Below are 24958 nucleotides of genomic sequence, written 5' to 3' on the forward strand. Positions count from 1 at the left end.
ACCTGCAAGACTGAAAGATATTGAAGTGATGCACATTCAGGTACAGTAGGTATTTTTCAGGTCCTGGAGGGATCACATTTAGAAAAAAAAGAGTTATAATGTGGTTTGAATCTGTGTCCCTTGCTTACAGTTCACTGCACTAACCACTCAGCTACTCCTCTGTTCTGCAGATACATCTGTGTGATTTTTGAAAATGATGCCAAATAAATGTTCATGTCCTTGGTTTTTTTTGTCATTCATTCTAGATGATTTCAGTGCAAAAAACTTCCATCTCACAGCCATAATCGAACAGGAAATCCAGACACTTTTCCTGTTTGATTTTGGCTGTGAGATGACCAGTTTTTTTTTTCGACGTTATGAGTAGAAATATTTTTTGGACTTAGACTTTTTTTTTTAAACGTCCCTCTAAGTGTCCCAGGGATAAGGGATAACATGCACAAATAGCAGCTTTATAAAATCACTATTTGCCTGTGTATGCAACCTACAAATGTAAATGTTGCTATTTACATGTGTAGAAGTTTCTAAAATAGGGGCCTTTGTTTATATAGAATTTTGTGCACTAAATGAACAAATAGCCATTAGATATTTTTCCTGTACTATGTAAGTGTGTAGGACATGGAGACTTTAAGGCAGCAGATCACAAATAGTGATTGTAATTGGATCTTCCATTTAGAATATGAAACATCTGTTGACTTTTTATGTAAATCTGCAGGGGTGCCCTTGAGCCCCAAGGGCTGTGTAGAGTCAGGTGACTAATATTGTTTTCTTTTCCTCCATCTATTCTGACCCGCTAGTTTCTCCCATGTTTGGCAATTCCTCTATGTCTGGGTTTTACTTGGATTGTCTTAGTACTTCACAGTTACACAGGAAATTTTCCTTAGCCTTCCTTTGAACTTTGTTGCCTGTAATTCAAAGGCATCTGAGCTCCAAGTATGGAGGAAGGACAGTAGTCCATGGTTAGAATGTCAGGATTTAGACCAAAGATAAGAAAAAAGAATTTGCTGGTTTTTAGGAAATGTTGTTTTTAGTTTCTGAGGCAGAGGTTATAACAACAGGATTGCTTAAAAACAACCTGCGGGAGAAACCTCCACCATCTGTTGCAAAATTTATTCAACCTATGCTTCACCTAGATGTAGTTAACAGAAAAACAAGCTTCTGCAGCTTTGTATAGTAAGCGTTTTGACGCATGTAAAAAAGTTCCACAATGCCAGTAAGTCATGGTCATGAAGAAGGGGGGGGGGGGGGGGGGAAGCAAATCAGAGGGAACCAGCAACATGATGGATCGTGAAGCAATAGGAGTATATAGAGCCACAGATGGAGCCAGAAGGCAAAGACAACGTTTAGAGGAAGCAAATTTTTATTCAATGACCCGACACGGTCTGTGTTTCCGTGAATGCTTGAGTCAGGAGTCAAATATAATCACAGCACAATATCTTCTCCTTCAAGTCTTCACCCAATAGCAACAAGTGAAGAAACAGGAGCAGAAACTTCTCGTGTCTGAGAGCAAACAGACAGAGCTTCCTGTATCGTAAGCAGTGTAACCACTTTTTTTTTTACCCATGGAAATCGTCACTTTGAAAAGTGTCCTTGGTTCATGGCAGGGAAAACAATACACGTTACCAACAGCAGAGAGGGGGAACAGCTACAGTGGCGTAGCTATGGGGGGCCACGGGGGCCTAGGCCCCCCCAAATTAGCTCTGGGGTACCTGGTTTGGCTGGCGGGGGATGGGGACCCCTGCCAACTGAAGAATTTGTCCAGTGCTGATCTCTGCCGGTGCCGCATTGCCTACCCTGCTCTTCCCCTCATGTTACATGCATGCTCGTTTTAATGAAATTAGATTCATATTATCCTCCTTTTGACCATGAGGGGCCACTCCTATTGATCTTCCCAAGCTCAAGATGTACTGTGCTCATGTAATTGGAAGCAGTGAATCACCAGCCATCCTCAGGACCTCAGTTAAATATTTTTTAACTGTATCAATCGGTGTACTGAGAGGAGACCTACAGAAATTGAGCAGCCTCAAATTATGTCTCCTAACCTGGTTCTCCAGATATTCCAATCATCGATGTATATAATTCTCAACTATAACTGAGGCTGAACCCAAGCTCTCCAAAGTCTAAACTTTTGATTCTAAAATTTCCAGCTTGGAGAACTGCTAGGCAGTAGCCTGTGCCTAAACCAGGACAACTTCAGAAATCACCTTAATATCTGTAGTATTTTCCCAAATTAAAGGTTGTAAAGAAGAGTGCATGTCAAATGCAATGTCCCACAGTGACTCCAAAGTCACGATGGCCGATTTAGCAAACACCCAAGATGGTATAACAGGAGTCTGCTGGCTTTTCACCTGTTAAAGTATTCACTATTTCCAGAGGCAAAACCTTCATAGCAGACTGTAACAACAACTCTCCACCAAGCTCCAAAGCCATATTTGCTACAGGTAAACTTCCTCCTTGTTTACATATTCTAGCACTGCTTGGGCATCGGGGGCAGGTTTACCAGCAGCTCCTCCACTTCCTGATTGCGGGAGGGGGGCCGCCCACTCGACAGGGCTGAGGGAAGCCCCATCTAAGCTGCTGACCAATGCTAATGGGGTGGTACTAGCAGAAGAGGAAGAAGTCATCGAGGAGCCCAAAGGTACTCCGAACAGGTCCAGTGTCAACTGGTTCATCGCCAGGATCAGGGTGGGGGTCGAGGGGCACTCCCTCCCCTCCCCTCCCCTCTCTTCTTACCCATCTCGATAATGGGCACAGAAAGGAGCAGAAGCAGTTGCGTCCAACCCCTAAGACGCCATCTTGAATCTCCCTGGAAGTATTTCTTATATTTCATGGTTTCCTGATTGACTTCTCTACATCAGATGTATTCCTTGTTTCATGTATGTATTTGTTATGCAAATTCTGAAGAACAACAACAACAACAACAACAAAACAAAGATAAGAACCTGGCAGGAAGCTGCTCCTTGCTTTTAGCTGATGTGTTATCAGTACAATATAAAACAAATAGGACATATATTTCTTTGAATGATCATGATACCAATCTAATGTTAAATTGTGCATATTACATATCTCTTTGAGGGGAATGTTTTTGTTTCTATCTATATATTTCTGTCTAATTTGTATTGTGACATACTTCTAATAAATTGTTTTGAAGGTAATTGCCTTTGATGGTATTTGCTTCAAATGCCTTCTCCCTCTTTTCATTCCTCCAGGAACTTGTCCAAATCTGTTTTAAACCCAAATACGCTAAATGCTGTTACTACATCCTGTGGCAAAGAGTTCCAGAGCTTAACTATTCGTTGAGTGAAAAAAATATTTCCTCCTATTTGTTTTAAAAGTATTTCCATGTAACTTCATTGAGTGTCCCCTAGTCTTTGTACTTGTGAAACAAGTAAAAAATCAATTCACTTCTACACGTTCTACGCCACTCAGGATTTTGTAGACCTCAATCATATCTCCCCTCATCTGTCTCTTTTCAAGTTGAAGAGCACTAACCTCTTTAGCCTTTCCTAATATGAGAAGAGTTCCATCCTCTTTATTATTTTGCTCACTCTTCTTTGAACCTTTTCTAATTCCACTATATCTTTTTTGAGATACAGTGACCATAACTGAATGCAATACTCAGGTTGCACCATGGAGCGATTCAAAGGCATTATATTATTTTCTGTCTTATTTACCATCTGTTTCTTAATAATTCCTAGCATCCTGTTTGCTTTTTTGTCTGCTGCCGCACACTGGTCAGAAGAGTCAGAGTATTATCTACAATGACACCTAGATCTTTTTCTTAGGTGCTGACCCCCAAGGTGGACCATAGCATTAGGTAACTATGATTCGGATTATTCTTTTCAATGTGCATCACTTTGCATTTCTCCACATTAAATTTCATCTGCCATTTGGATGCCCAGTCTTCCAATTTCCTAAGGTCTTCCTGCAATATTTCACAGCCCACATGTGTTTTAACAGCCTTGAATAGTTTTGTGTCACCACACCAGAAATTTCAGCAGGGATCCAGGCCAAAGTATCAGCCTGCCTGTCTGACATTGCTGCCTGGATGTCTCACAGCCATCTGAAACTAAACATGACCAAGACTGAGCTTCTCATCTTTTCCCCTAAACCAACCTCTCTTCTTCCCCCATTCTCTATCTCTGTGGTTAACACACTCATCCTCCCTGTCTTATCAGCTTGTTACCTTGGGGTGTTCTTTGACGCCTCTCTCTCCTTCTCTGCACATATTCAACAGACTGCTAAAACCTGTCATTTCTTTATCTACAATATCACCAAAATCCATTCTTTCCTTTCTGAGCATACTACCAGAACCCTTATTCACACTCTTATCACCTCTCACTTAGACTATTGCAACTTGTTTCTCACAGGTCTCCCACTAAGCCATCTCTCTTTCCCCTTCAAACTGTTCAAAATTCTGCTACACGACTTATATTCCGCCAGTGTCACTATGCTCATATTAGCCCTCTCCTCAAGTCACTTCATTGTCCCCCTATCTGTTTCCACATACAGTTCAAACTCCTATTGACCTACAAGTGCATCACTCTGCAGCTCCTCAGTACCTCACCACTCTTATCTTTCCCTACTCTCCTCCCCAGGAACTCTGTTCATTGGGTAAATCTCTCTTATCTTTACCCTTCTCTTCCACTGCTAACTCCAGATTCCATTCCTTTTATCTTGCTGCACCATATGCCTGGAATAGACTTCCTGAGCCAGTACATCAAGCTCCATGTCTGGCCATCTTCAATTCTAGGCTAAAAGCCCACCTTTTTGATGCTGCTTTTAACTCCTAACCCTTACTCATTTGTTTAGTACCCATGTTTTATCATTCCCACCTTAGTAACTCCCTTATCCCTTATTTGTCCCATTTGTCTATTCTAATTAGATTGTATGCTCTGTCAAACAGGAACTTTCTTTTCATGTTCAAGTGTACAGTGCTGCATACGTCTAGTAGCACTATAGAAATGATAAGTAGTAATAGTAGTAGACAAGGAACCAATGTGGCTGCTTCTGGTCTACACAGCACCTCACAACACCACATCATCTGTGCAAGAACTGCTGAATCTGATTACCGAGGTAACCCTGAGCTATCCTAGGTTACTGATCATGGGAGACTTTAACCTACACATACTCCAGATACCACTACTGCTGCCTTCCTTGATATGATATACTTAGTACGCACCAGAGTATTTATTTATGTTGAAGGGAGCTCACATTCTATAAGTAAACACTGCTCAACTTCAATCTTATTTTTCGATATATATATATACTACTAGCTTACTGAGTTCAAAATCACAAAAGTATATATATGTCTATATATAAGGATCTCTCAGACCGGCGTACCTTCCCTTAATAAGGCTATGGCTCATTTTAGCCTTATTAAGGGAAGGTACGCCGGTCTGAGAGATCCTTATATATAGACATATATATACTTTTGTGATTTTGAACTCAGTAAGCTAGTAGTATATATATATCGAAAAATAAGATTGAAGTTGAGCAGTGTTTCCTTGATATGATGGCAGCTCTAGGATTCTTTCAGGTGAGCAAATCTCTAACCCATGAAAAGGGCCATATGCTAGACTTGGTGTTCTGCAAAGGGGTCAACATCTTGGAACACAAGGCTGGTGGCATAGAGATAACAACCCTATCATGGACTGATCATTTCCTAATCAAATTTTCTATTAAGGTCTACATAAAACAATTGGACCCAATGACTGCTGAAAAATTCCTAGAGACCTTGTCCTACCCCGATGTAGATGAAAAGATGATGACAGTGCCAGAACTTGTTGATATCTGGAATGCATGCTTAGCAATGGCATTAGAAAAAAACAGTGCCTCTAAAGGTCCTTTGCTCCACAAACAAATGTTCCCCGTGGTTCTCCCGAGAACCACAGATCCTTAAGCGTCAAGGACGTCAACTTGAAAGAAAATGGAAAACAAATCACACCTAGATGAAGTCAGGCTCAACTGTAAGAAACACATGGCAATGTACCACCAGGCCATTACAGCAGCCAAAAAACAGTATTTTTCTCTATACATAGGGCAAGCTACAAATTAAACAAGCAGCTATTTAAAATAGTAAACAGCCTACTACAAACCCCACAACAGAACCACCCTTTCCACTCACAACTAACCAACAATGACTTTGACACTTACTTTCCTAACAAAATTAAAGGTATCCATCAGGACCTACAGATAGTCCCATCAAAGCTCCTACCTGCTAAGGAAGAGAACACCCCCTCTTCCCCACCATGCACAGCCATCTGGGACTCATTCATTCAGGTCACAGAGGAAGCTCTTGAAAATATCCTGAAAGGTCTATGCCCTTTTTCCCGAAGCTTGATAAAAGGATCCCTCAGACTTTTATTACCATTCTTTGTCCATTGGGAAAAAGTTTAATTAATCAAGTCCTGAGCATCACAGGCTTACTGCTAGAAATGCAAACCTCTCCCCCAAACAAAATTAGTTAAATGTTGGCATTTGTGAATGTAAATTCTAAAATCAACATAAGAGCTGATATTTAAATTACAATTTAACTATGACTGAATCAGTGATTTAGCATAAATATGTTTATTCTTCTTTAAACACAGGGAGGCACAGATATGACAAAGGAAAATCATTCACCTGGGCTGTTATGGCAGCTTCAGTAAACCTTACCTTTGAATCCTCGCATTCCCGAAAGACCTGCGGGTCCAATATTTCCTTGGTCTCCCTTCAGCCCAACTAATCCTTGCATGCCTCTTTCACCAGGCAATCCTGTATCAAATAAACAAGTGAAGAGTTATAAACTTACAAATATCATCAAAATGAAGCTGGTTAGAAACATATAAAGACATGGGATGATTAGACCCACCAAGCTATTGGCCACATATTTATACTTTGCAACAGAACAAGATCTCCCATCATAAACAGAGAAAATATAGGCAGATAAAGACCATATGGCCTATCCAGTCTGCCCATCCATACTACCTACTCCCTATCACTCCCTTAGAGATCCTATATATTTGTCCCAAGCTCTCTTGAATTCAGATACACACATTGTATTTACATGTACACTAGTTAAATCAGAATTTCAGTATCCATAATTCATTCAGAAATCAATACACAGTACATTGGTTTGCCATGTTCAGCCTTAATATACTTATCTTCACTTGCACAAATATATAGAGAAAATATTTGTTAATATTTTCTTGCAAAGTGAAGGACATAACAAAGGCTCCCTTGTACTGAGCCAGAGGAGAACTCTAGAATATCAGTGTTATGATATATGGAGAAGTCTTTATCTGCATTCAGGAGGCTGTCCATCCAAGATCAAAAGAACATTCTTAAGAAAATGGAGGCAGGATCCAAATTAAGATATCAGGAAACAGCAAAAGTGCAGTAAGTACAAAGCTTTTGTCGTAAATGCAGGGAGTGGATCCAGCATTTGCCCTGCATTTTCTGGACAGGACAGACACTTACCATAAGGCATGCCACTTCATGTAACACAATGAAGGCCCATAAAAATACAATTAAAAAAGGTGACCAGTGCTTCCTCCAGCATATCAGGTCTCCTCCCCCCCCCCCCCCGACATCACTTTGCACCTCAGATCTCCCTCCTCACATCACTCCCCAACATCACCCTATCTCCGATTCTCCTACATATCCCTGACATGTCCGATCCCTCCACAAGACACCTACATGTCCAATCACCTCGACATATTCCTCCTTCCAACCACCCCTACAGTCAAATACCCCTTCTGATCCCTTCATCGAACATCCCACTTAGAGCAAGCCTCTTGAGAGCCTGACCCCCCCCCCCCCATTCACAGTCTTCTCAGGACCTACCCAGGGGTGTCCATTGTGGTCCAGTTGTAGCTGGATGGCAGCTAATCCCCTCTGCTGCCACCTGAGACTGCACCAGGATCCAAAATGACCAACATGACCTCCTAGAGGTCATTTCTTGCTACTGGAGTCCTGGGTGGCAGCAGAGGGGCTCAGCTGCTACCACTGGACTATCATTGGCTACCACTGAACTATCATGGAAACCACAGTAAGATTCTGGCAAGATTGAGATGTGGGGGGAAGGTTGGGATTTAGATGACTATAATTCCTTTTCTCAAACTTCCCTCTTTCTTCCTTAAAATGCTTACAACTTGTTCAATCTACAGCAGTCAAACTTCTTCATAGGACTCATCAATTTGGCTGTGTTACTCTGATATTAATTATGGAACACTGGCTGCCTGATTCTGCCCATATTAAATTTGAAATATTGACTCTGGTACATAAAAGGCTTCTTCCTTCAGCTCTGGATTACATCTCAAATTTATTGACTCTCTACACATTTGGATGTTGGACTCCTCTCAAAATGCCCTTTTACAACCCCCTTCACTTTCCTGTATTCATATGGATATTATTAGGGAAACTGCCTTTGCCTATGTAGCACCAAAGCTTTGGAACACCTTACCTATAGGTATAAAAACTGAATCTTCATACACTGCATTTAAAAGACTAATTAAAACATGGCTCTTTAATCTAACCTTCAATACACATAATCAAATGGCAGATGAAATTTAATGTAGACAAATGCAAAGTAACGCATATTGGGAAGGATAATCTGATCATAGTTACGCTGAAATGTTTCGCCAGTGTTTGGTGGTGGCCAAAAAAGCAAACAGGATGCTAGGAATTATTAGGAGAGGAATGCAAAATATGACTAAAAATATTATAATGCCTCTGTATCACTCCATGGTGTGACCTCACCTTGAGTACTGCATTCAATTCTGGTTGCCATATCTCAAAAAAGATTCAAAGAAGAGTGATGAAAATGATAGAGGGGATGGAACTGCTCTCATTTGAGGAAAGGTTAGGGTGCTTCAGCTTGGAAATGAGACAGCTGAGGGGGCATATAATTGAAGTCTACAAAATCCTGAGTGGTGTAGAGTGGGTGGAGGTGAATCGATTTTTCACTCATTCAAAAAGTTCAAAGACCAGGAGACACTGAATGAAATTGCATGGAAATACTTTTAAAACAAATAGGAGGAAATATCGGTTCACTCAAAGAATATTTAAGCTCTGCAAGATGTGGTAATGGTGGTTAGCGTATCTGTGTTTAAAAAGGTTTGGACGAGTTCCTGGAGGAAAAGTTCATAGTCTGTTATTGAGATGGACATGGGGGAAGCCACTGTTTGTCCCAGGATTGGTAGCATAGAATGTTGCTACTAATTGAGTTTCCACCAGCTCCTTGTGACCTGGATTAGCCACTGCTGGAAGAAGGATACTGGGCTAGATGGACCATTGGTCTGACCCAGTATGTCTATTCTTATGTTATGTTCTTAATTTTAAAAACATGACTTTTTAAAGAAACCTTAATATATACAACTAACCTTAATTTTCTTTTTTCCTCCTTTGCCCTTCCCCACTCTTTTAATTTTTTCCCTTCCTTCTTTTTCATGTTTTTATAAAATTGTTAGCTGCTTTGCTGCATCTGTTATAGTGCTGTTTGCGGTATATTAAGATTGAATTTTGGAGGGGGTTAGAAGAAGGGACATGTTGGGGGGTTGAATCAAACATGTCATGGTCATGTGGGGAGACCAGACATGGGGTGATTTTTTTGGGGAGGGGGTGATGTGGAGAGATAAATTTGAGGTGTAGAGTAATTTTGGGAGGGATCATGTGTGGGTCCATCTGGGGATGATGTCAGGGGGTGTCAAGAGAGGGATTGGATGTGTGGGACAAGCACCACCAAGGCACCTATGTTAGAAGCAGCTGTCGTAACAGACTGTTGGTAGCAGAGCTACAATTATTGGCTCCTTTTGAAGTAGTGGTAAGTTCAGCTCTGCTAAAAGCAGTCATGACAACCAATGCAATATACCAGCCCATATGCTAGCTATCACAGCTGGCCACTCTTCTGCACACCCATGGCATGCCCAGCTCCATCCACTCAGGTTCAGGTTACATTTATTTGAAATACTGCCAGAGAAAAATTGTATCACAGCGGTTTAAAAAGTTAGCTATAGGAGAACGTTTAATGAAAGGAACTACAAAGTTAGATGGGACAGCCAAAGAAGGAAAGAAAGGGAGGAAAGGTAAGAGGAGGGGAGGAACAAGGGAGGAGTAATACCAGGAGAACAGTAGTATCCAGCAAGTCATGCATTAGAACATACTGTCACATAGTTTGGAGTGAAAACAAATTGAAGCCTTTTAATATCTTGTGGCAAGACTAATGTTTCTGGTTGGTTGGGAAACAGTGGGTATTGTTATTGTTTGTGTTATATGTGAATTTGTGAAAAATTACAAGAGGACCTTATGAGACTGGGAGACTAGGCATCCAAATGGCAGATGACGTTTAATGGGAGCATGTGGGAAAGAGGAACCCGAACTATAGCTACATAATGCAAGGTTCCACATTAGGAGTCACCGACCAGGAAAGGGATCTAGGCGTCATCGTTGATGATATGTTGAAATCCTCTGCTCAATGTGCGGCAGCGGCTAAGAAAGCAAATAGAATGTTAGGTATTATTAGGAAAGGAATGGAAAACAAAAATGAGGATATTATAATGCCTTTGTATCACTCCATGGTGTGACCGCACCTCGATATAGTGGAATTAGAAAAAGTACAGAGAAGGGCGACGAAAATGATAAAGGGGATAGGATGAATTTCCTATGAGGAAAGTCTAAAGTGGCTAGGGCTCTTCAGCTTGGAGAAAAGACATCTGAGGGGGAGATATGACAGAGGTCCATAAAATAATGAGTGGAGTGGAACGGATAAATGTGAATCTCTTGTTTACTCTTTCCAAAAATACTAGGACTAGGGGACATGCAATGAAGCTACAAAGTAGTAAATTTAAAACAAATTGGAGAAAATATTTCTTCATTCAATATGTCATTAAACTCTGGAATTCTTTGCTAGAGAATGTAGTAACAGCATTTATCTTAGCAGGGTTTAAAAAAGGTTTGGATAGCTTCCTAAAAAAAAGTTCATAAGCCATTATTAAAATGAACTTGGGGAAATTCCACTGCTTATTTCTAGGATAAGCAGCATAAAATGTATTGTACTGTTTTGGGATATTCTCAGGTACTTGTAACCTGGATTGGCCACTGTTGGAAACAGGATGCTGGGCTTGATGAGCCTTCGGTCTGTCCCAGTATGGCAATACTTATATACTTACGTGAATGTTACATTGTTACCTACTTAGGTTTAAGCGGGATATAAATTTTATAAATAAATAAGATAGTAACAAATGGCCAAAAGGCCCGCAAAATCAGGTAGAGCCATAAATCTGCTAAAAAAAAATTGGGGTTTTCAAAGTTGCCTTAAGTTTGGAATGGGAGCAGAGTTGACATAGGTAGGGTGGGAGTGCATTCCAAAAGGGTAGGCCCAGTATCTGAAAACATTGTTTTACTACCCAACCCGTAATACAATCTAGCTTATTTTTGAAAGGGAAGGACACCATCTTTCGACACAAATCGGGAGATGGACGTCCTTCTCCTGAGGTCTCTCCCGAGGTCGCCCAAATTGGCATAATCGAAAGCCGATTTTTTTGTGTCCTCAACTGCTTTCCATTGTGGGGACGACCAAAGTTCATGGGGGCGTGTTGGCAGTGTACTGAAGGCTGGACGGGGGCGTGTTTAAGAGATGGGCGTCCTCAGCCGATAATGGAAAAAAGAAGGGCGTCCCTCACGAGCATTTGGTCAATTTTACTTGGCCCCTTTTTTTTCACGACCAAGCCTCGAAAAGGTGCCTGAACTGACCAGATGACCACTGAAGGGAATTGGGGATGACCTCCCCTTTCTACCCTTGTGGTCACTAACCCCCTCCCACTCTCAAAAATATTCTTTAAAAATATTTTTTGCCAGCCTCTATGCCAGTCTCAAATGTCATACTCCGGTCCATCGCAGCAGTATGCAGGTCCCTGGAGCAGTTTTAGTGGGTGCAGTGCACTTGAGACAGGCAGACCCAGGCCCATCCCCCCCTACCTGTTCCACTTGTGGTGGTAAATGTGAACCCCCCAAAACCGACCAGAAACCCACTGTACCCAAATCTAGGTGCCCCCTTCACCCATAAGGGCTATGGTAGTGGTGTACAGTTGTGAGTAGTGGGTTTTGGGGGGGCTCAGCGCACACGGTAAGGGAGCTATGCACCTGGGAGCAATTTCTGAAGTCCACTGCAGTGCCCCCTTTGGTGCCCGGTTGGTGTCCTGGCATGTGAGGGGGACCAGTGCACTATGAATGCTGGCTCCTCCTATGACCAAAGGGCTTGGATTTGGTCGTTTCTGAGATGGGCATCCTCAGTTTCCATTATCGCCGAAAATCAGAAACGACCAAGTCTAAGGACGACCATCTCTAAGGTCGACCTAAATTTCCAGATTTGGGCATCCCCAACCGTATTATCAAAACGAAAGATGTACGTCCATCTTATTTCGATAATACAGGTTTTCCCACCCCTTCACGGGGACGTCCTGCGAGGACATCCTCAACAAAACTTGGGCATCCCTTTCGATTATGCCCCTCCACGTGGACATAAATTTTGGAATGCCCATGAAATGCCCATGTCCCCACCTATAACCATGTCCCCTTTTGGCTCTGCACATTAGATTAGAATTTAGTCACCGTGTGTGTCAGATATGGTGAGTTCCTGTGCCGAGCAGTGTGCTGCCGGATGTGAAAAGACACAGATTCGGGTTCTGCTTGGCAGCAGAGCAACCCCCAAAGTTCACCTGTGGTGACCGCCGTTCCCCAAGGGTTGAGTCCCCAGGTGCAGGCGGCCGACAGGACTTATACTAAGAGGCCAGGAAAGGGGCACCCAGAGAGACCAGCCAGAGGAGAGCAGAAGGAAGAAGTTCAGGAGCGGGTCACAACACAGTGACAGGCAGTAGGCTAAGGAGTGTCTTGGGTCCAGGCAGGAATACAGGCAGGTAACTGACCCAGGAGTCACCAGGTCCAGGCAAGATATTCAGGCAGGCAGCAGACAGGAGAATAACCAGATCCAGGCAGGATATTCAGGCAGGCAGCAGACAGGAGACTAACCAGATTCAGGCAGGATATTCAGGCAAGCAGCAGATAAGAGAGTAACCAGGTCCAAGCAGGGTCTTACAGGCAGGCAGTAAACAGAAGAGTAACCCAGGTACAAGCAGGGTCTTTACAGGCAGGCAGCAAACAGAAGAGTAATCCAGGTACAGGCAGGGTCTTTACAGGCAGGCAGCAAACAGAAGAGTACGCTGAAGAGAAACGCTTACTCAAGTAGAAGCCAAAGCAATGAAGCAGAGGGAAAGCGTCCCAGAAATAGTGCAGACTTTCTGACGTAGACAGGAACCAGCTGAAGAGGAGAGCTTCCATAGGTCAGGTAGGCAGAGAGAAAGTCAACACAGGTGTGTGGTAGCAAGGCAATTAAAGAGCCTGGAAGCCAGGCAGAGAGAGCAGATCCAGGTGCATGAGAGCAAGGCAATCAGGAAGCCTGCAGCCAGAGAAGAAGCACACAGACATGGCTCAAGGCTGAACCAGTCAAGTGTATGTGTTGCCATGACCCTGCGCAGCCCGAGGATGCCACTTGCGCTGAGGTAGGGGACATGACAGTGTGTTACAGAATGCGCTTAGTGAGTTATGTGCATGTATTCTAATTATTGCCAATTAGTGCTAATTATTGCTTGTTAGGTACTGTTAAAATGCTGATTGGCTTGTTAAGCTAATTAAGTTCTGTGCATTGTTATAGAATACACTTGGATTTTGGCGCAGAACGCTAGGTGTGATATAAAGAATCCCGGGGTAAATGGTTAACTCAGAGCTAATGCATTAACTTTCTGAAGGTGCCACATACTAACGGGAATATTAGCATGACCTTCAAATCAAAAAAAGAAAAGAAATAGCCCTACAAATGTGCCACATTAAATCTTGGCTTAGCATGCTGGAAAGTCCCATGTTAGAAAATGCTAAACCCAGATTTTATCTCGCTTAAGTAAAAGGGCCCCAATATTACTGAACATATTCATAGGCATGGATTAATAGACAAAGCCAACATAGATTTTAGCCAATGGAAATCTTGCCTCACCAATCTGCTACATTTTTTGAAGGTGTGTGTAAGGGAGTCTATAGAACAATGCCCCTCCCCATTAAGAACAATCTCCCTAATAGTTGGAACCAACTTAAGAGTGCTAGTCCCGCCGCAGGAGGAAGTGAGCTTGGAGGGGTGGAGCCCATTCCAGGGAGTATAAAGGACAGGACCAGGCCAAGATTAAGGAAGCCCAAGGAGGAAGGAGCAGCCGCCCAGCCTACACCTGTGCCGAGTGCAATTAATTGCTGCAATGTGGCTGATGTAAGCCCTTTGCTGCTTCTAAATAAACATTACAAGTTTTGCTGTTTTGAGGTCTGTCCAGAGCCATACATGTACTTTTTGAGAAGAGTAAAAACTGTATTTGAGGTGGGGCAACCCCAGCAGCTATAGCTGTGCTTGGCCTCTTGCCAGAGGCCTACTTTATTTTCTGAACTGCAGAAGTACTCATGCTAAGACTCGGGTCCTTTGAAGGAACAGGGCCGAGGACTCTTGTAAATAAAATACTTATCTTTGCAGTCTACCTTGTGTCCGGTTGTCTTATTCCGCCAGCTATGCCCAAACCCCATTCGAGGGTCATACAGTGTGAATAAAGACGTAGGTACAGGTGAGTTGGTTGATATTGAGGCATATTTTCAAAGCACTTTGGGAGGCTAAGTTCCATAGGTTTCTATGGAACTTTGGGAGGCTAAGTGCTTTGAAAATAAGCCTCATAGTGTATCTGTATTTTCAGAAAGCATTTGACAGAATATCTCATTAAAGACTTCTGAGGAAATTAAAGCGCTATGGAATATTAAGCAATCTCATATTATGGATTAAGAACTGGTTAAAAGACAGAAAACAGAGAGTGGGGTTAAATGGTCAATAGTGGAGTTCCCCAGGGAGCTGTTTTTTTAACATATCTATCTATCTATCTATCTATCTATCTATCTATCTATCTATCTATCTATCTATCTATCTATCTATCTATCTATCTATCTATCTATCTATCTATCTATCTATCTATCTATCTATCATGTAGCTGTGGCCAAGAAAGCAAATGACATGTTAGGAATCATTAGGAAAGGACTGGAGATTAAACAGAGAATATTATAATGTCTTTGTATTGCTCTATTGCTCTAGCGTGTGACTGACTTCAAATGCCCTGTATAGTTCTGGTATCTCAAAAAGAAGGGCGACCAAAATTATAAAGGGGATGGAATGATTCTCCTAAGAGGAAAGGCTAAATAGGCTAGGGCTCCTCAGCTTGAAGAACAGACAGTGGAGGGGAGATATAATAGAGGTCTATAAAATACTGAGTGGAGTGGATGGATGTAAATCGGTTGTTTACTCTTTCCAAAAGTGCAAGGACTAGGGGGCACATGATGAAGTTACTAAATAGTAAATTTGGAACAAATCAGAGAAAATATTTCTTCACTGAATGCATAATTGAGCTCTGGAATTTGTTGCCAGAGAATGTGGTAAAAATAGTTAGTGTAGCATTGTTTAAATATATTTGGACAAGTTCCTGGAAAAAAGGTAGACTTAGAGAAAACCCACTGTTTATTCCTATGATAAGCAGCATGAAATCTATTTTACTCTTTTGGGATCCTGCCAGGTACTTATGAACTGGTTTGGCCACTGTTGGAAACAGGATACTAGGCTTGATGGATCTAAAGTCTGCCCCAGTACGGCAATGCTTATATAATTTCAAACCAAACAAAACTTTCCAAAGAACAAAAGAATAAATTCATATAACAATACAGTGGTGCTGAATAACCAGTGCTATAATCTGCTGCTTAAAAAACAAAAATGGAGGAAATGGCCTCAAAAGTCTGCAGTGTTCAATAAATTTCATGAAAATGTAGTACTCAATGAACACCAACTTCATTACTGGCCAGAAAAACCTTCAAACAATTTTTATTTCTTATTTTCTTATTTCTTACCTTCTCCTTCCTTATTTTTTTATTTCTTTTCTTTTAAAAAAGTATTGAATAAAAGCATAATGTCACAAAACAAAACATCATCTTGTAGATTCAAATACTTTCATAGGCAATATGGCACTTATCTTTTAGTTTATTTATTTATTTATTAGGATTTATTTACCGCCTTTTTGAAGGAATTCACTCAAGGCGGTGTACAATAAGAATAAATCAAACATGAGCGATAGGCAATTAGAGCAGTAAAAATATTCGAACAGCAATACAAAGTATGGCATGGTATACTACTTGCAATGACAACACAATATGTACTAGAACATTATAATTGGTAGTGAAGGGTAAGGCAAAGTTCCCAAATGGGTCCCGTTTTGCCCAACAGCTTTGTCAAGGGAAAATATCCATTATTGTGCCATAATGTGCATTAACTTGCCACCTAGAAAAAAACAACAAATATAATCAGATATAATCAAGGACTAGTGTTCGTTGATGCAGTTCCAAGAAAACTGGTTTGCCAGTTCAATGCTATACAAGGTACAGCAAGTAAGTTCTCTTGGAACTGTGCCATCGAACACTTGCCCTTGATTATATCTGATGATATTTTTTTGTTTTTTTCTAGGTGGCAAGTTAATGCATGTTATGGCACAATAATGGATATTTTTCCTTGACAAAGCTGTTGGGCAAAAGGGGACCCAATTGAGACCTATAAGTGCCATATTGCCTATGAAAATATTTGAATGTACAAGCTGTTTTTTTTTCTTTTGGTGACATTATGCTTTTATTGAATACTGATTTAAAAGAAAAGAAATAAAAAATAAGGAAGGAGAAGATAAGAAATAAGAAAATAAGAAATAAAATTGTTTGGAGGTTTTTTCTGGCCAGTGATGAAGTTGGTATCCATTGAGGGGCATAATCGAACAGAAACGCCTATCTCCATGGGCGTTTATCTCCGAGAACGGGTCCGTGAAGGGGCGGACCGAATCGTATTTTCGAAAAAACATGGACGTTTAGCTTTTTTTGAGCTGGGCGTTTTTGTTTTTCAGCGATAATGGAAACCGAAAACGCCCAGCTCAAAAACAAATAACTCCAAGACATTTATTCGTGGGAGGGGCCAGGATTCGTACTGCACCGGTCCACCTCACATGCCAGGACACCAACCGGGCACCCTAGGGGGCACTTTTACAAAAAAAAAAAAAAAAAGGTAAAAGCTCCCAGGTGCATAGCACCCTTCCCTTGGGTGTTGAGCCCCCAAAATCCCCCTCAAAACCCACTGCCCACAAGTCTACACCATTACTATAGCCCTAAGGGGTGAAGGGGGGCACCTACACGTGGGTACAGTGGGTTTGGGGGGCGGTTTGGAGGGCTCCCATTTACCAGCACAAGTGTAACAGGTGGGGGGGGGGGGGATGAGCCTGGGTCCACCTGCCTGAAGTCCACTGCTCCAGTGACCTGCATACTGCTGCCAGGGAGGTGGGTATGACATTTGAGGGTGAAAATAAAAAGTTGTGAAACGGCATATTTTGTGGTGGGAGGGGGTTCGTGACCACTGGGGGAGTCAGGGGGGGTCATCCCCGATTTCCTCCAGTGGTCATCTGGTCATTTAGGGCACTTTTTGGGGCCTTATTCGTGGAAAAACAGGGTCCAGGAAAAGTGCCCTAAATTCTCGCTAAAAACGCATATTTTTTTTCCATTATCGGCGAAAGGCGCCCATCTCTGATCGGCAGATAACCACGCCCCAGTTCCGCCTTCACCACGCCTTCGATACGCCCCCATCAACGTTGTCCGCATCCGCGACGGAGTGCAGTTGAAAACGTCCAAATTCGGCTTTTGATTATACTGCTTTATTCGTTTTTGGGAGATAAATGTCTGTCTCCCGATTTGGGTCACAATATAGGCGTTTTTCTCTTTCGATTATAAGCAGGATAGAGTACTAAATTTTCATGAAATTTCATTGAGTACCACAGACTTTTTAGGCCTTTTCCTCCGTTATTTTTTTTTAAAAAGCAGATTACAGCACTAGTTATTCAACACCACAGTATTGTTGATTTGGATATATATTTATATAATACCTCATTAATGGAGTCACACGAGGCTATGAGCAGAGAAGGATGTGTGTTGGCCTGCTCCTGAAGCCCTTACCCTAATCTTCCTCCATCCTTGTTTTTTTCAGCTGCAGAGTGCATATTACCTTATAGTTCTTAATTAGTGTATGGACAAGTTTGTGACCAAAGTGGGAGTACAAATGGCTGCAAGACAGCAACAGAAAGACAAAGGGAAGACCAAGGTGCCTGCAAATAAGAAGGCAGAGCCCAGAACAACTTCTTCGCCTTTGGCAGATCTTACACAAGCGGTAGTTAGAGAAAATGCAGCAAATTCTGGGCAATTGTATTCAAAGGATGAGTGAATTAGAGACCTGTGTGGCTACCTTGGAAGAAGGCCTCATCTGTGCATTAGCAGAGATCACTGCATTGTGGACCCTGGTTGGAGCCCAGACTGAGAAAATATATGATTTAGAAAATCACTCAAGGTACAATAATTTGCACTTTGTGGGCCTTCCAGAGTCCATCTCAGAGCAGAATATGGAAAGTATCTTGTCATCTTGGTTGGGGAAGGTCAGCTGTGACTTTGGGGAGGTTTTTTGCCCATGAGGAGGAGTAGATCCTTTTAAGGCCAAGTAATTGGTCAACGGGATCGTTATGTTGCTTGTGGGAGCATACTTGACCCAGGCACCTTGAGGCTTTTTTCTCCCTGTTAATCACAACTGATACCAAATTTGTTGAACATTTCGGATTGGCAGGTTCATTTCCTTTTTACAGTGCAGGGGGAGTCGTGAATTATTAGGTAGTGTTTCCACAGCTACTCCTACCACCACTTCATATTGAGTTTAGAGGATTTTATTACTGGCACAACATTATGGGTAAAGGACAGGAGCCTGTGTAAACCCTTATTATTTTTTATTTTTAGAACCTTTTAAGCAGACAGTACAGGAAACACTTGGAATATAGAGGTAACAAAATCAAATCTTTAGCATTCACAGATGATATTTTAATGATTTTGTCCAACCTGGTTTTATTTATTTATTTATTTATTTTAAAAACTGTTATTTTTCTCAGTCGAAATGTCCTTGGCAGATAACAATGTACACCTTGATAATATAAAACTAACAACATACAGTTAAACATACATTGGTCCATCTATATTCTTCACAACACATTTAACACCTCATCACCTTACAAAGCATTTAATACTCTGAATACATATTTTCTATTAACTTAACTAAGTTTTCTCATATCACCATATGCTTGTATAAAAAATACACTTTTAGCTCCTTCTTGAACTGCTTTACATCCTGGATTTTTCTTAACCTCAATGGCAACTGTTCCACATTGAGGAGCACGCTACATAAAAAATAGATGATCTAAATTCATTTACTTTCATCAAACGGTGTGACGGTACATCAAGTATTAATTTATCAGCAGATCTCAATGCTCTCGGGGGCTGATATACTTGAAACTTCACGGTCAGCACTTTTGAAGCCTGATCCATGGCAATCTTGAAGACTAAACATAAGATCTTAAACTTAATACAGTATTCTATAGGGAGCCAATGTAAACTTTTCAACACTGGAGATATGTGTTCATATCAATTATAACCCACCAAAACTCTTACAATAGAATTTTGTGCAATCTGTAAAGCCTTAAGCTGAGATTCTGAAACTTTCAGCAACAGATTATTGGAATAGTTGAAGCATGGGACAAGTTATTTGGCCAAGGTGTTAACATCATTTTCTGCACATGGAAAGGCATTTAGCCCCAAAATAAATGAGCAAGTCAGAGGACTAAATTTTGCAGAGGGAAGTGAAAAAACAGTGGATGGTACAATTCCTCCTTGTGTGGGTGCAGGATTCCATATGGTATCTTGGTGCCTAGGTTCCAGCAGATTTATCAATGTTTTGTAAAATTAATACAGCCTTACTGATGTTCTGGAGCCAAGAGTGACAGAATATTTGAAGAGCTTATCTTTATGGCATGTATTTTTTTGTATAACATGGTCTTGGTCCTCCGGTGGCTGTATGTTGTTCAGGTGCTGCCACTAGCTCTCACGATCTGAAATTTTCAGACTATAAATGGACCCATACGCACATATTTGTGGTTAGGTTAGAGAGCTAGGTTATGTGTTGCTTTGGTTTTCAAGTCAAGGAGAAAGGTGAACTTGGCGTTCTTAGGGGATCTTTTACTTAGGCGTGCTGGCGTTTTTAGTGCACGCTAAATGCTAAAGACACCAATGTATTCCTATGGGTGTCTTTAGCATTTAGCACATGCCTATTTTTAGCTCTTTTCTATCTACACTTCTTCCCTTGGTTCATTAATCTCATCCCATGGCTTTTCCTACCACCTCTATGCTGATGACTCCCAAATCTACCTTTCTACCCCTGATATCTCACCTTGCATCCAAACCAAAGTTTCAGCGTGCTTGTCTGACATTGCTGCCTGGATGTCTCAACGCCACCTGAAATTAAATATGACCAAAACCGAGCTTCTCATTTTCCCCCCCAAACCCACCTCCCCGCTCCCCCCGTTTTCTATTTCTGTTGATGGCTCTCTCATTCTCCCTGTCTCCTCAGCTCGAAACCTTGGGGTCATCTTTGACTCTTCTCTCTCCTTCTCTGCTCATATCCAGCAGACCGCCAAGACCTGTCGTTTCTTTCTTTACAACATCCGTAAAATCCGCCCCTTTCTTTCCGAGCACTCTACCAAAACCCTCATCCACACCCTTGTCACCTCTCGTTTAGACTACTGCAATCTGCTTCTTGCTGGCCTCCCACTTAGTCACCTCTCCCCTCTCCAGTCGGTTCAAAACTCTGCTGCCCGTCTCATCTTCCGCCAGGGTCGCTTTACTCATACTACCCCTCTCCTCAAGACCCTTCACTGGCTCCCTATCCGTTTTCGCATCCTGTTCAAACTTCTTCTACTAACCTATAAATGTACTCACTCTGCTGCTCCCCAGTATCTCTCCACACTCGTCCTTCCCTACACCCCTTCCCGTGCACTCCGCTCAATGGATAAATCCTTCTTATCTGTTCCCTTCTCCAGTACTGCCAACTCCAGACTTCGCGCCTTCTGTCTCGCTGCACCCTACGCCTGGAATAAACTTCCTGAGCCCCTACGTCTTGCCCCATCCTTGGCCACCTTTAAATCTAGACTGAAAACCCACCTCTTTAACATTGCTTTTGACTCGTAACCACTCGCCTCCACCTACCCTCCTCTCTTCCTTCCCGTTCACATTAATTGATTTGATTTGCTTACTTTATTTATTTTTTGTCTATTAGATTGTAAGCTCTTTGAGCAGGGACTGTCTTTCTTCTATGTTTGTACAGCGCTGCGTATGCCTTGTAGCGCTATAGAAATGCTAAATAGTAGTAGTAGTAGTAGTAGCCTATTTTTAGCGCGCACTAAAAACGCCAGCACGCCTAAGTAAAAGACCCCCTCAGTCTTCAATGCTTTAATTTAGCCTGTGGAATTTGTTACCTCAGTGATTGGTTTCATGATACTACTCATTACACTGTTATGCCAGTCAAAGCTAATTTGTGGACTCCATTGCATCCTAGCTATTTTCTACATGCGTCGTCTTATAAATTAGATATATCTCTGAGGTCCATTGAACTTCTAAGGCCACTGCGGAAATTCTGGCAAAGACTGTGCAGATTTTTAAATTGTTCTTAGAGGACCAAACGATTACTGCTCATATATGAGAATTTGGATTTGTAGCCAGGTACGACTACCCAGTCTTCTCAGGATTGGAAGCACACAGGCATTGTATATTCCTTTCCATTTATTTAATGAAGATGGGAAGTTAAAATCTTATCAAGGTTTGAGGAATGAGTTCCAGATTGGCCCAAAAGTTGGTTTACATATGCCTAAATTCATCATGTAGCATTTTATCCATTGCCTTCTTAGAAGACAGCTGTGAACAGTGGAGTAGTACCTTCTGTTTATGGGTCCAGAAAAAAAGATGGCTAGCCATCATAAGTTTTTAAAAATTAAAGAGGTCTTCCCCTCCGAAGGGACACCACCTTGTAAGTGGTGGAGGGGCTTCCGTGTTTCAATGACTTAGAGGGCTATGCTGAAGGGTTACCCATATCAGACAGGCCTCTGAGGAGAAACCAGACAAACTGGAGGATCCAAGATGGCATCGAGGGAGGATGTATGTTAGTTGAGTTCCCGTTTTACACCAGAATACCTGAAGAAGTAGGCGCGCTCCCCAGAGAATGGGGAAGAAAAAAGGCAAAGCCGTGGTGTTGTCCTCCTCGAACACGGCTGGGGTTCCCACCACTTCTCAGTCTACTTTGGAGAGATTCGGGGTCATAACGTCGGGGATATTGGTTCCTGCTTTGGGGAACAGCAAGGCTTTATTGCTAAATCTCAGTGGAGAGGGAGTGACTTTGAGTCCCCCTGTTGGCATGACCTCTCCAAGACCCGGAAACAGTAATGCTTCGCTATGGAGGTCGACAGTGGAAACGCCCGAAGTGGGTTAGGATTCTCACGCGATCCGAGGAGGTCCTGGCGCAGCATTGACTCCAGATAATAAACCAACTGGGGGATTGGAGAGTGAGCTCTTCCCCCCGAAGATATCTGGAATGGTTTCTGTGGAGAAATTGGACCTGTGTGAAGCCAAAAAATGTCATAATGGATGCACTATGGGAAGTGCTGCAGAGTGTGAATAATTCTCTTCTTCAGATGTCAAAAATTTTTCAGGAATAAATATGTGATTATATCAATACTTATCTAACAAAGTGGAAGTCCAAGATATAAAAATAGAGACTTTGATTACGGAAATGGTTTCTCTACAAAAATCAGTTAATCTGGTAATGAAGGACAGTCATGTTTCTTGTAAAAAAGTGGAACTTCTGGAGAACCAATTAAGGAAAAATAACTTGAGAATGATAAATCTTCCTAAAATACCCTATATAGAGAGTTATATTACTAGTGACTTTTGCCTTTGATTTAGATAGGAACAATGTTTTGAAATTGTATTTCCGATACATGGCTGATAGTTTTTTGGGTTCAAAGATAAATATATATCCTGATATATCAAGGGAATTGCAGACTAGGAGGTGTGAACGCTTGGCTTTTAAGCCAAGAATCATTGCCCTAGGTGGGACCTTCCTAGAGCGATTCCCTTGTAAGTGTTTTATTTCCTTATTACTTATTTGTTGAACCCAAGAAATTACAAGAGTTTGTGGAGTTAAAAGAACAGATGAAGAACCCTCTGCAGCAACTTCCTTTAGTTACCACTGTACCGGCTGCAATTACCGATTAACCTTCCTCCCTCAGAAAATATGAATTTGTAAGATTAACCACTTGGTGTTTTTCTCATTTTCTTTGAGATTGTTTTCCTGATCTTGGATCCCCCAATTGTGGACAATTATATATATTGTTGGGAGAAAATGTTTTTTTCTTTTTCCTTATATTAATTTCTATTTTTCCTTACATTTACGTGATAAATGTGAATGTAATTAAGTAAAATGATAAATACAAAAATTTAAAAAAATTAAAGAGGTCTTATGACTATGTTGCATTAGCAAGAATGTGGACAAATGATTTTAATTATGGGATTATGAGGGAATGCTTATATGTCTTATAAATGTCTACTTAGTGCTTATATTTCCCCATGTTCAGCATACAAAGCAAAACTAAGGGCTATTTTTACTAAGCCGCACTAGCGATTCCCATGCGGCAAATAAGAGGAAGCCCATAGGAATTGAATGGACTTCCTCTCATTTGCTAGGCTGAGAATCGCTAGTGTGGCTTAGTATAAGAGGCCCTAACTGAGGTGAATGAATTCCCAAGTGTAAAAGTGGAGCAACAGGGTAGGGCCATATGTTTTGGCATTGTCCAGTCATAGAGTCCTACTGGGCTAAGATATGTCAGCATTTGATGTGTCTCTGTATGTTCTAAATTAATTTTCCACCAAGTCTTTTGTATGATGGGCTGTTTTATGCATGTAAATCTAGGCATATTCTATAACTACGTGTGTAGATTAATTGTTTTAACAAGCTGTTAAGTGTTGTTAACAGGTCTTAACAAGCAGTAACGAGCACTAATTGGCAAAAATTAGAATTTATGCACGTACATTGCTAAGCGTATTCTGTAATGCACTGCGCCTAAATTCTAACGTGCACAGGTAACAAGGGGTGTGGTTACGAGGCATGGAAATGGGCATTTCATGGGCATTTCAAAATATACACTCATTGTTATAAAACATGGGTCAGTGCGCATAAATCTACACGCAGGGATTTAGGCCAGCTTTTCACTGGCGTAAATGGCTGCACATAGATTTAGTCGCATATTCTAAATATCACATGTAGATTTACGCATGGTATTTAGAATATGCTTAGGCATGATTGCCTAATGCACATTAATTTTAGGCGCCATAAATAGAATCAGGCCCGATATGGGTATAGGGGAGGTTCAGTTTTTTTCGCAAGGCCTTGTAATGGCTAAGAAATGTATTCTCATGTGCTGACTGGCTAGTGGACAACCCACAGTGAGCCAGTGAAGGAATCAACTGATACAATGCAAACTTTAAACGTTTTGGAGTCTTGACCACACAGCCTTTACAGTGGTAGAAATTCCAGAATACATGGGAAATCTTCTGGAATACGCTGAATCCTCATGCAAGAAGTAAAATTTTAAAGAAATAATGCATTTTGTGTTAGCATTCTGTTCTTGTTTTCATTTCTTGGAAATTACCACTCTAAGGGGAGATGGTTATGGGAAGGGGGTGTATTAAGGATGACACTGTTTGAGGGAATGGGTAGGGAAAGGAAGGCGATGTTTTAATAATAATAAAAAAATGTTTGTGGTTGAGATGGCACTTGGATTGTTATGCTTGCACCTGTAATGATTTTATTTTACTTTATTTGGTATTTCTGTTTCTACTTTTGACTGAGCTGATATTGATTTGCAGCTTAACCAATAAAATAATTGAAAAAAAAATCCCACATTACAAAGAACTG

The 24958-nt window shown here is 41.4% G+C and overlaps 1 protein-coding gene across 2 annotated transcripts in view; it reads right to left on the reverse strand.

Annotated features, from left to right (window-relative positions):
* The window catches only part of SCARA5 (scavenger receptor class A member 5), a 377960-nt gene that overhangs the window by 55579 nt on the left and 297423 nt on the right, over positions 1-24958 (reverse strand). For both annotated transcript variants that reach the window (XM_030198673.1, XM_030198672.1), the window contains exon 6: positions 6655-6753. In XM_030198673.1, coding sequence (XP_030054533.1) covers positions 6655-6753 — 99 coding nt within the window. The remainder of the gene's footprint in view (positions 1-6654; positions 6754-24958) is intronic.

The sequence above is a fragment of the Microcaecilia unicolor genome, chromosome 3 (assembly GCF_901765095.1).
Source record: "Microcaecilia unicolor chromosome 3, aMicUni1.1, whole genome shotgun sequence".
Classification (NCBI taxonomy): domain Eukaryota; kingdom Metazoa; phylum Chordata; class Amphibia; order Gymnophiona; family Siphonopidae; genus Microcaecilia; species Microcaecilia unicolor.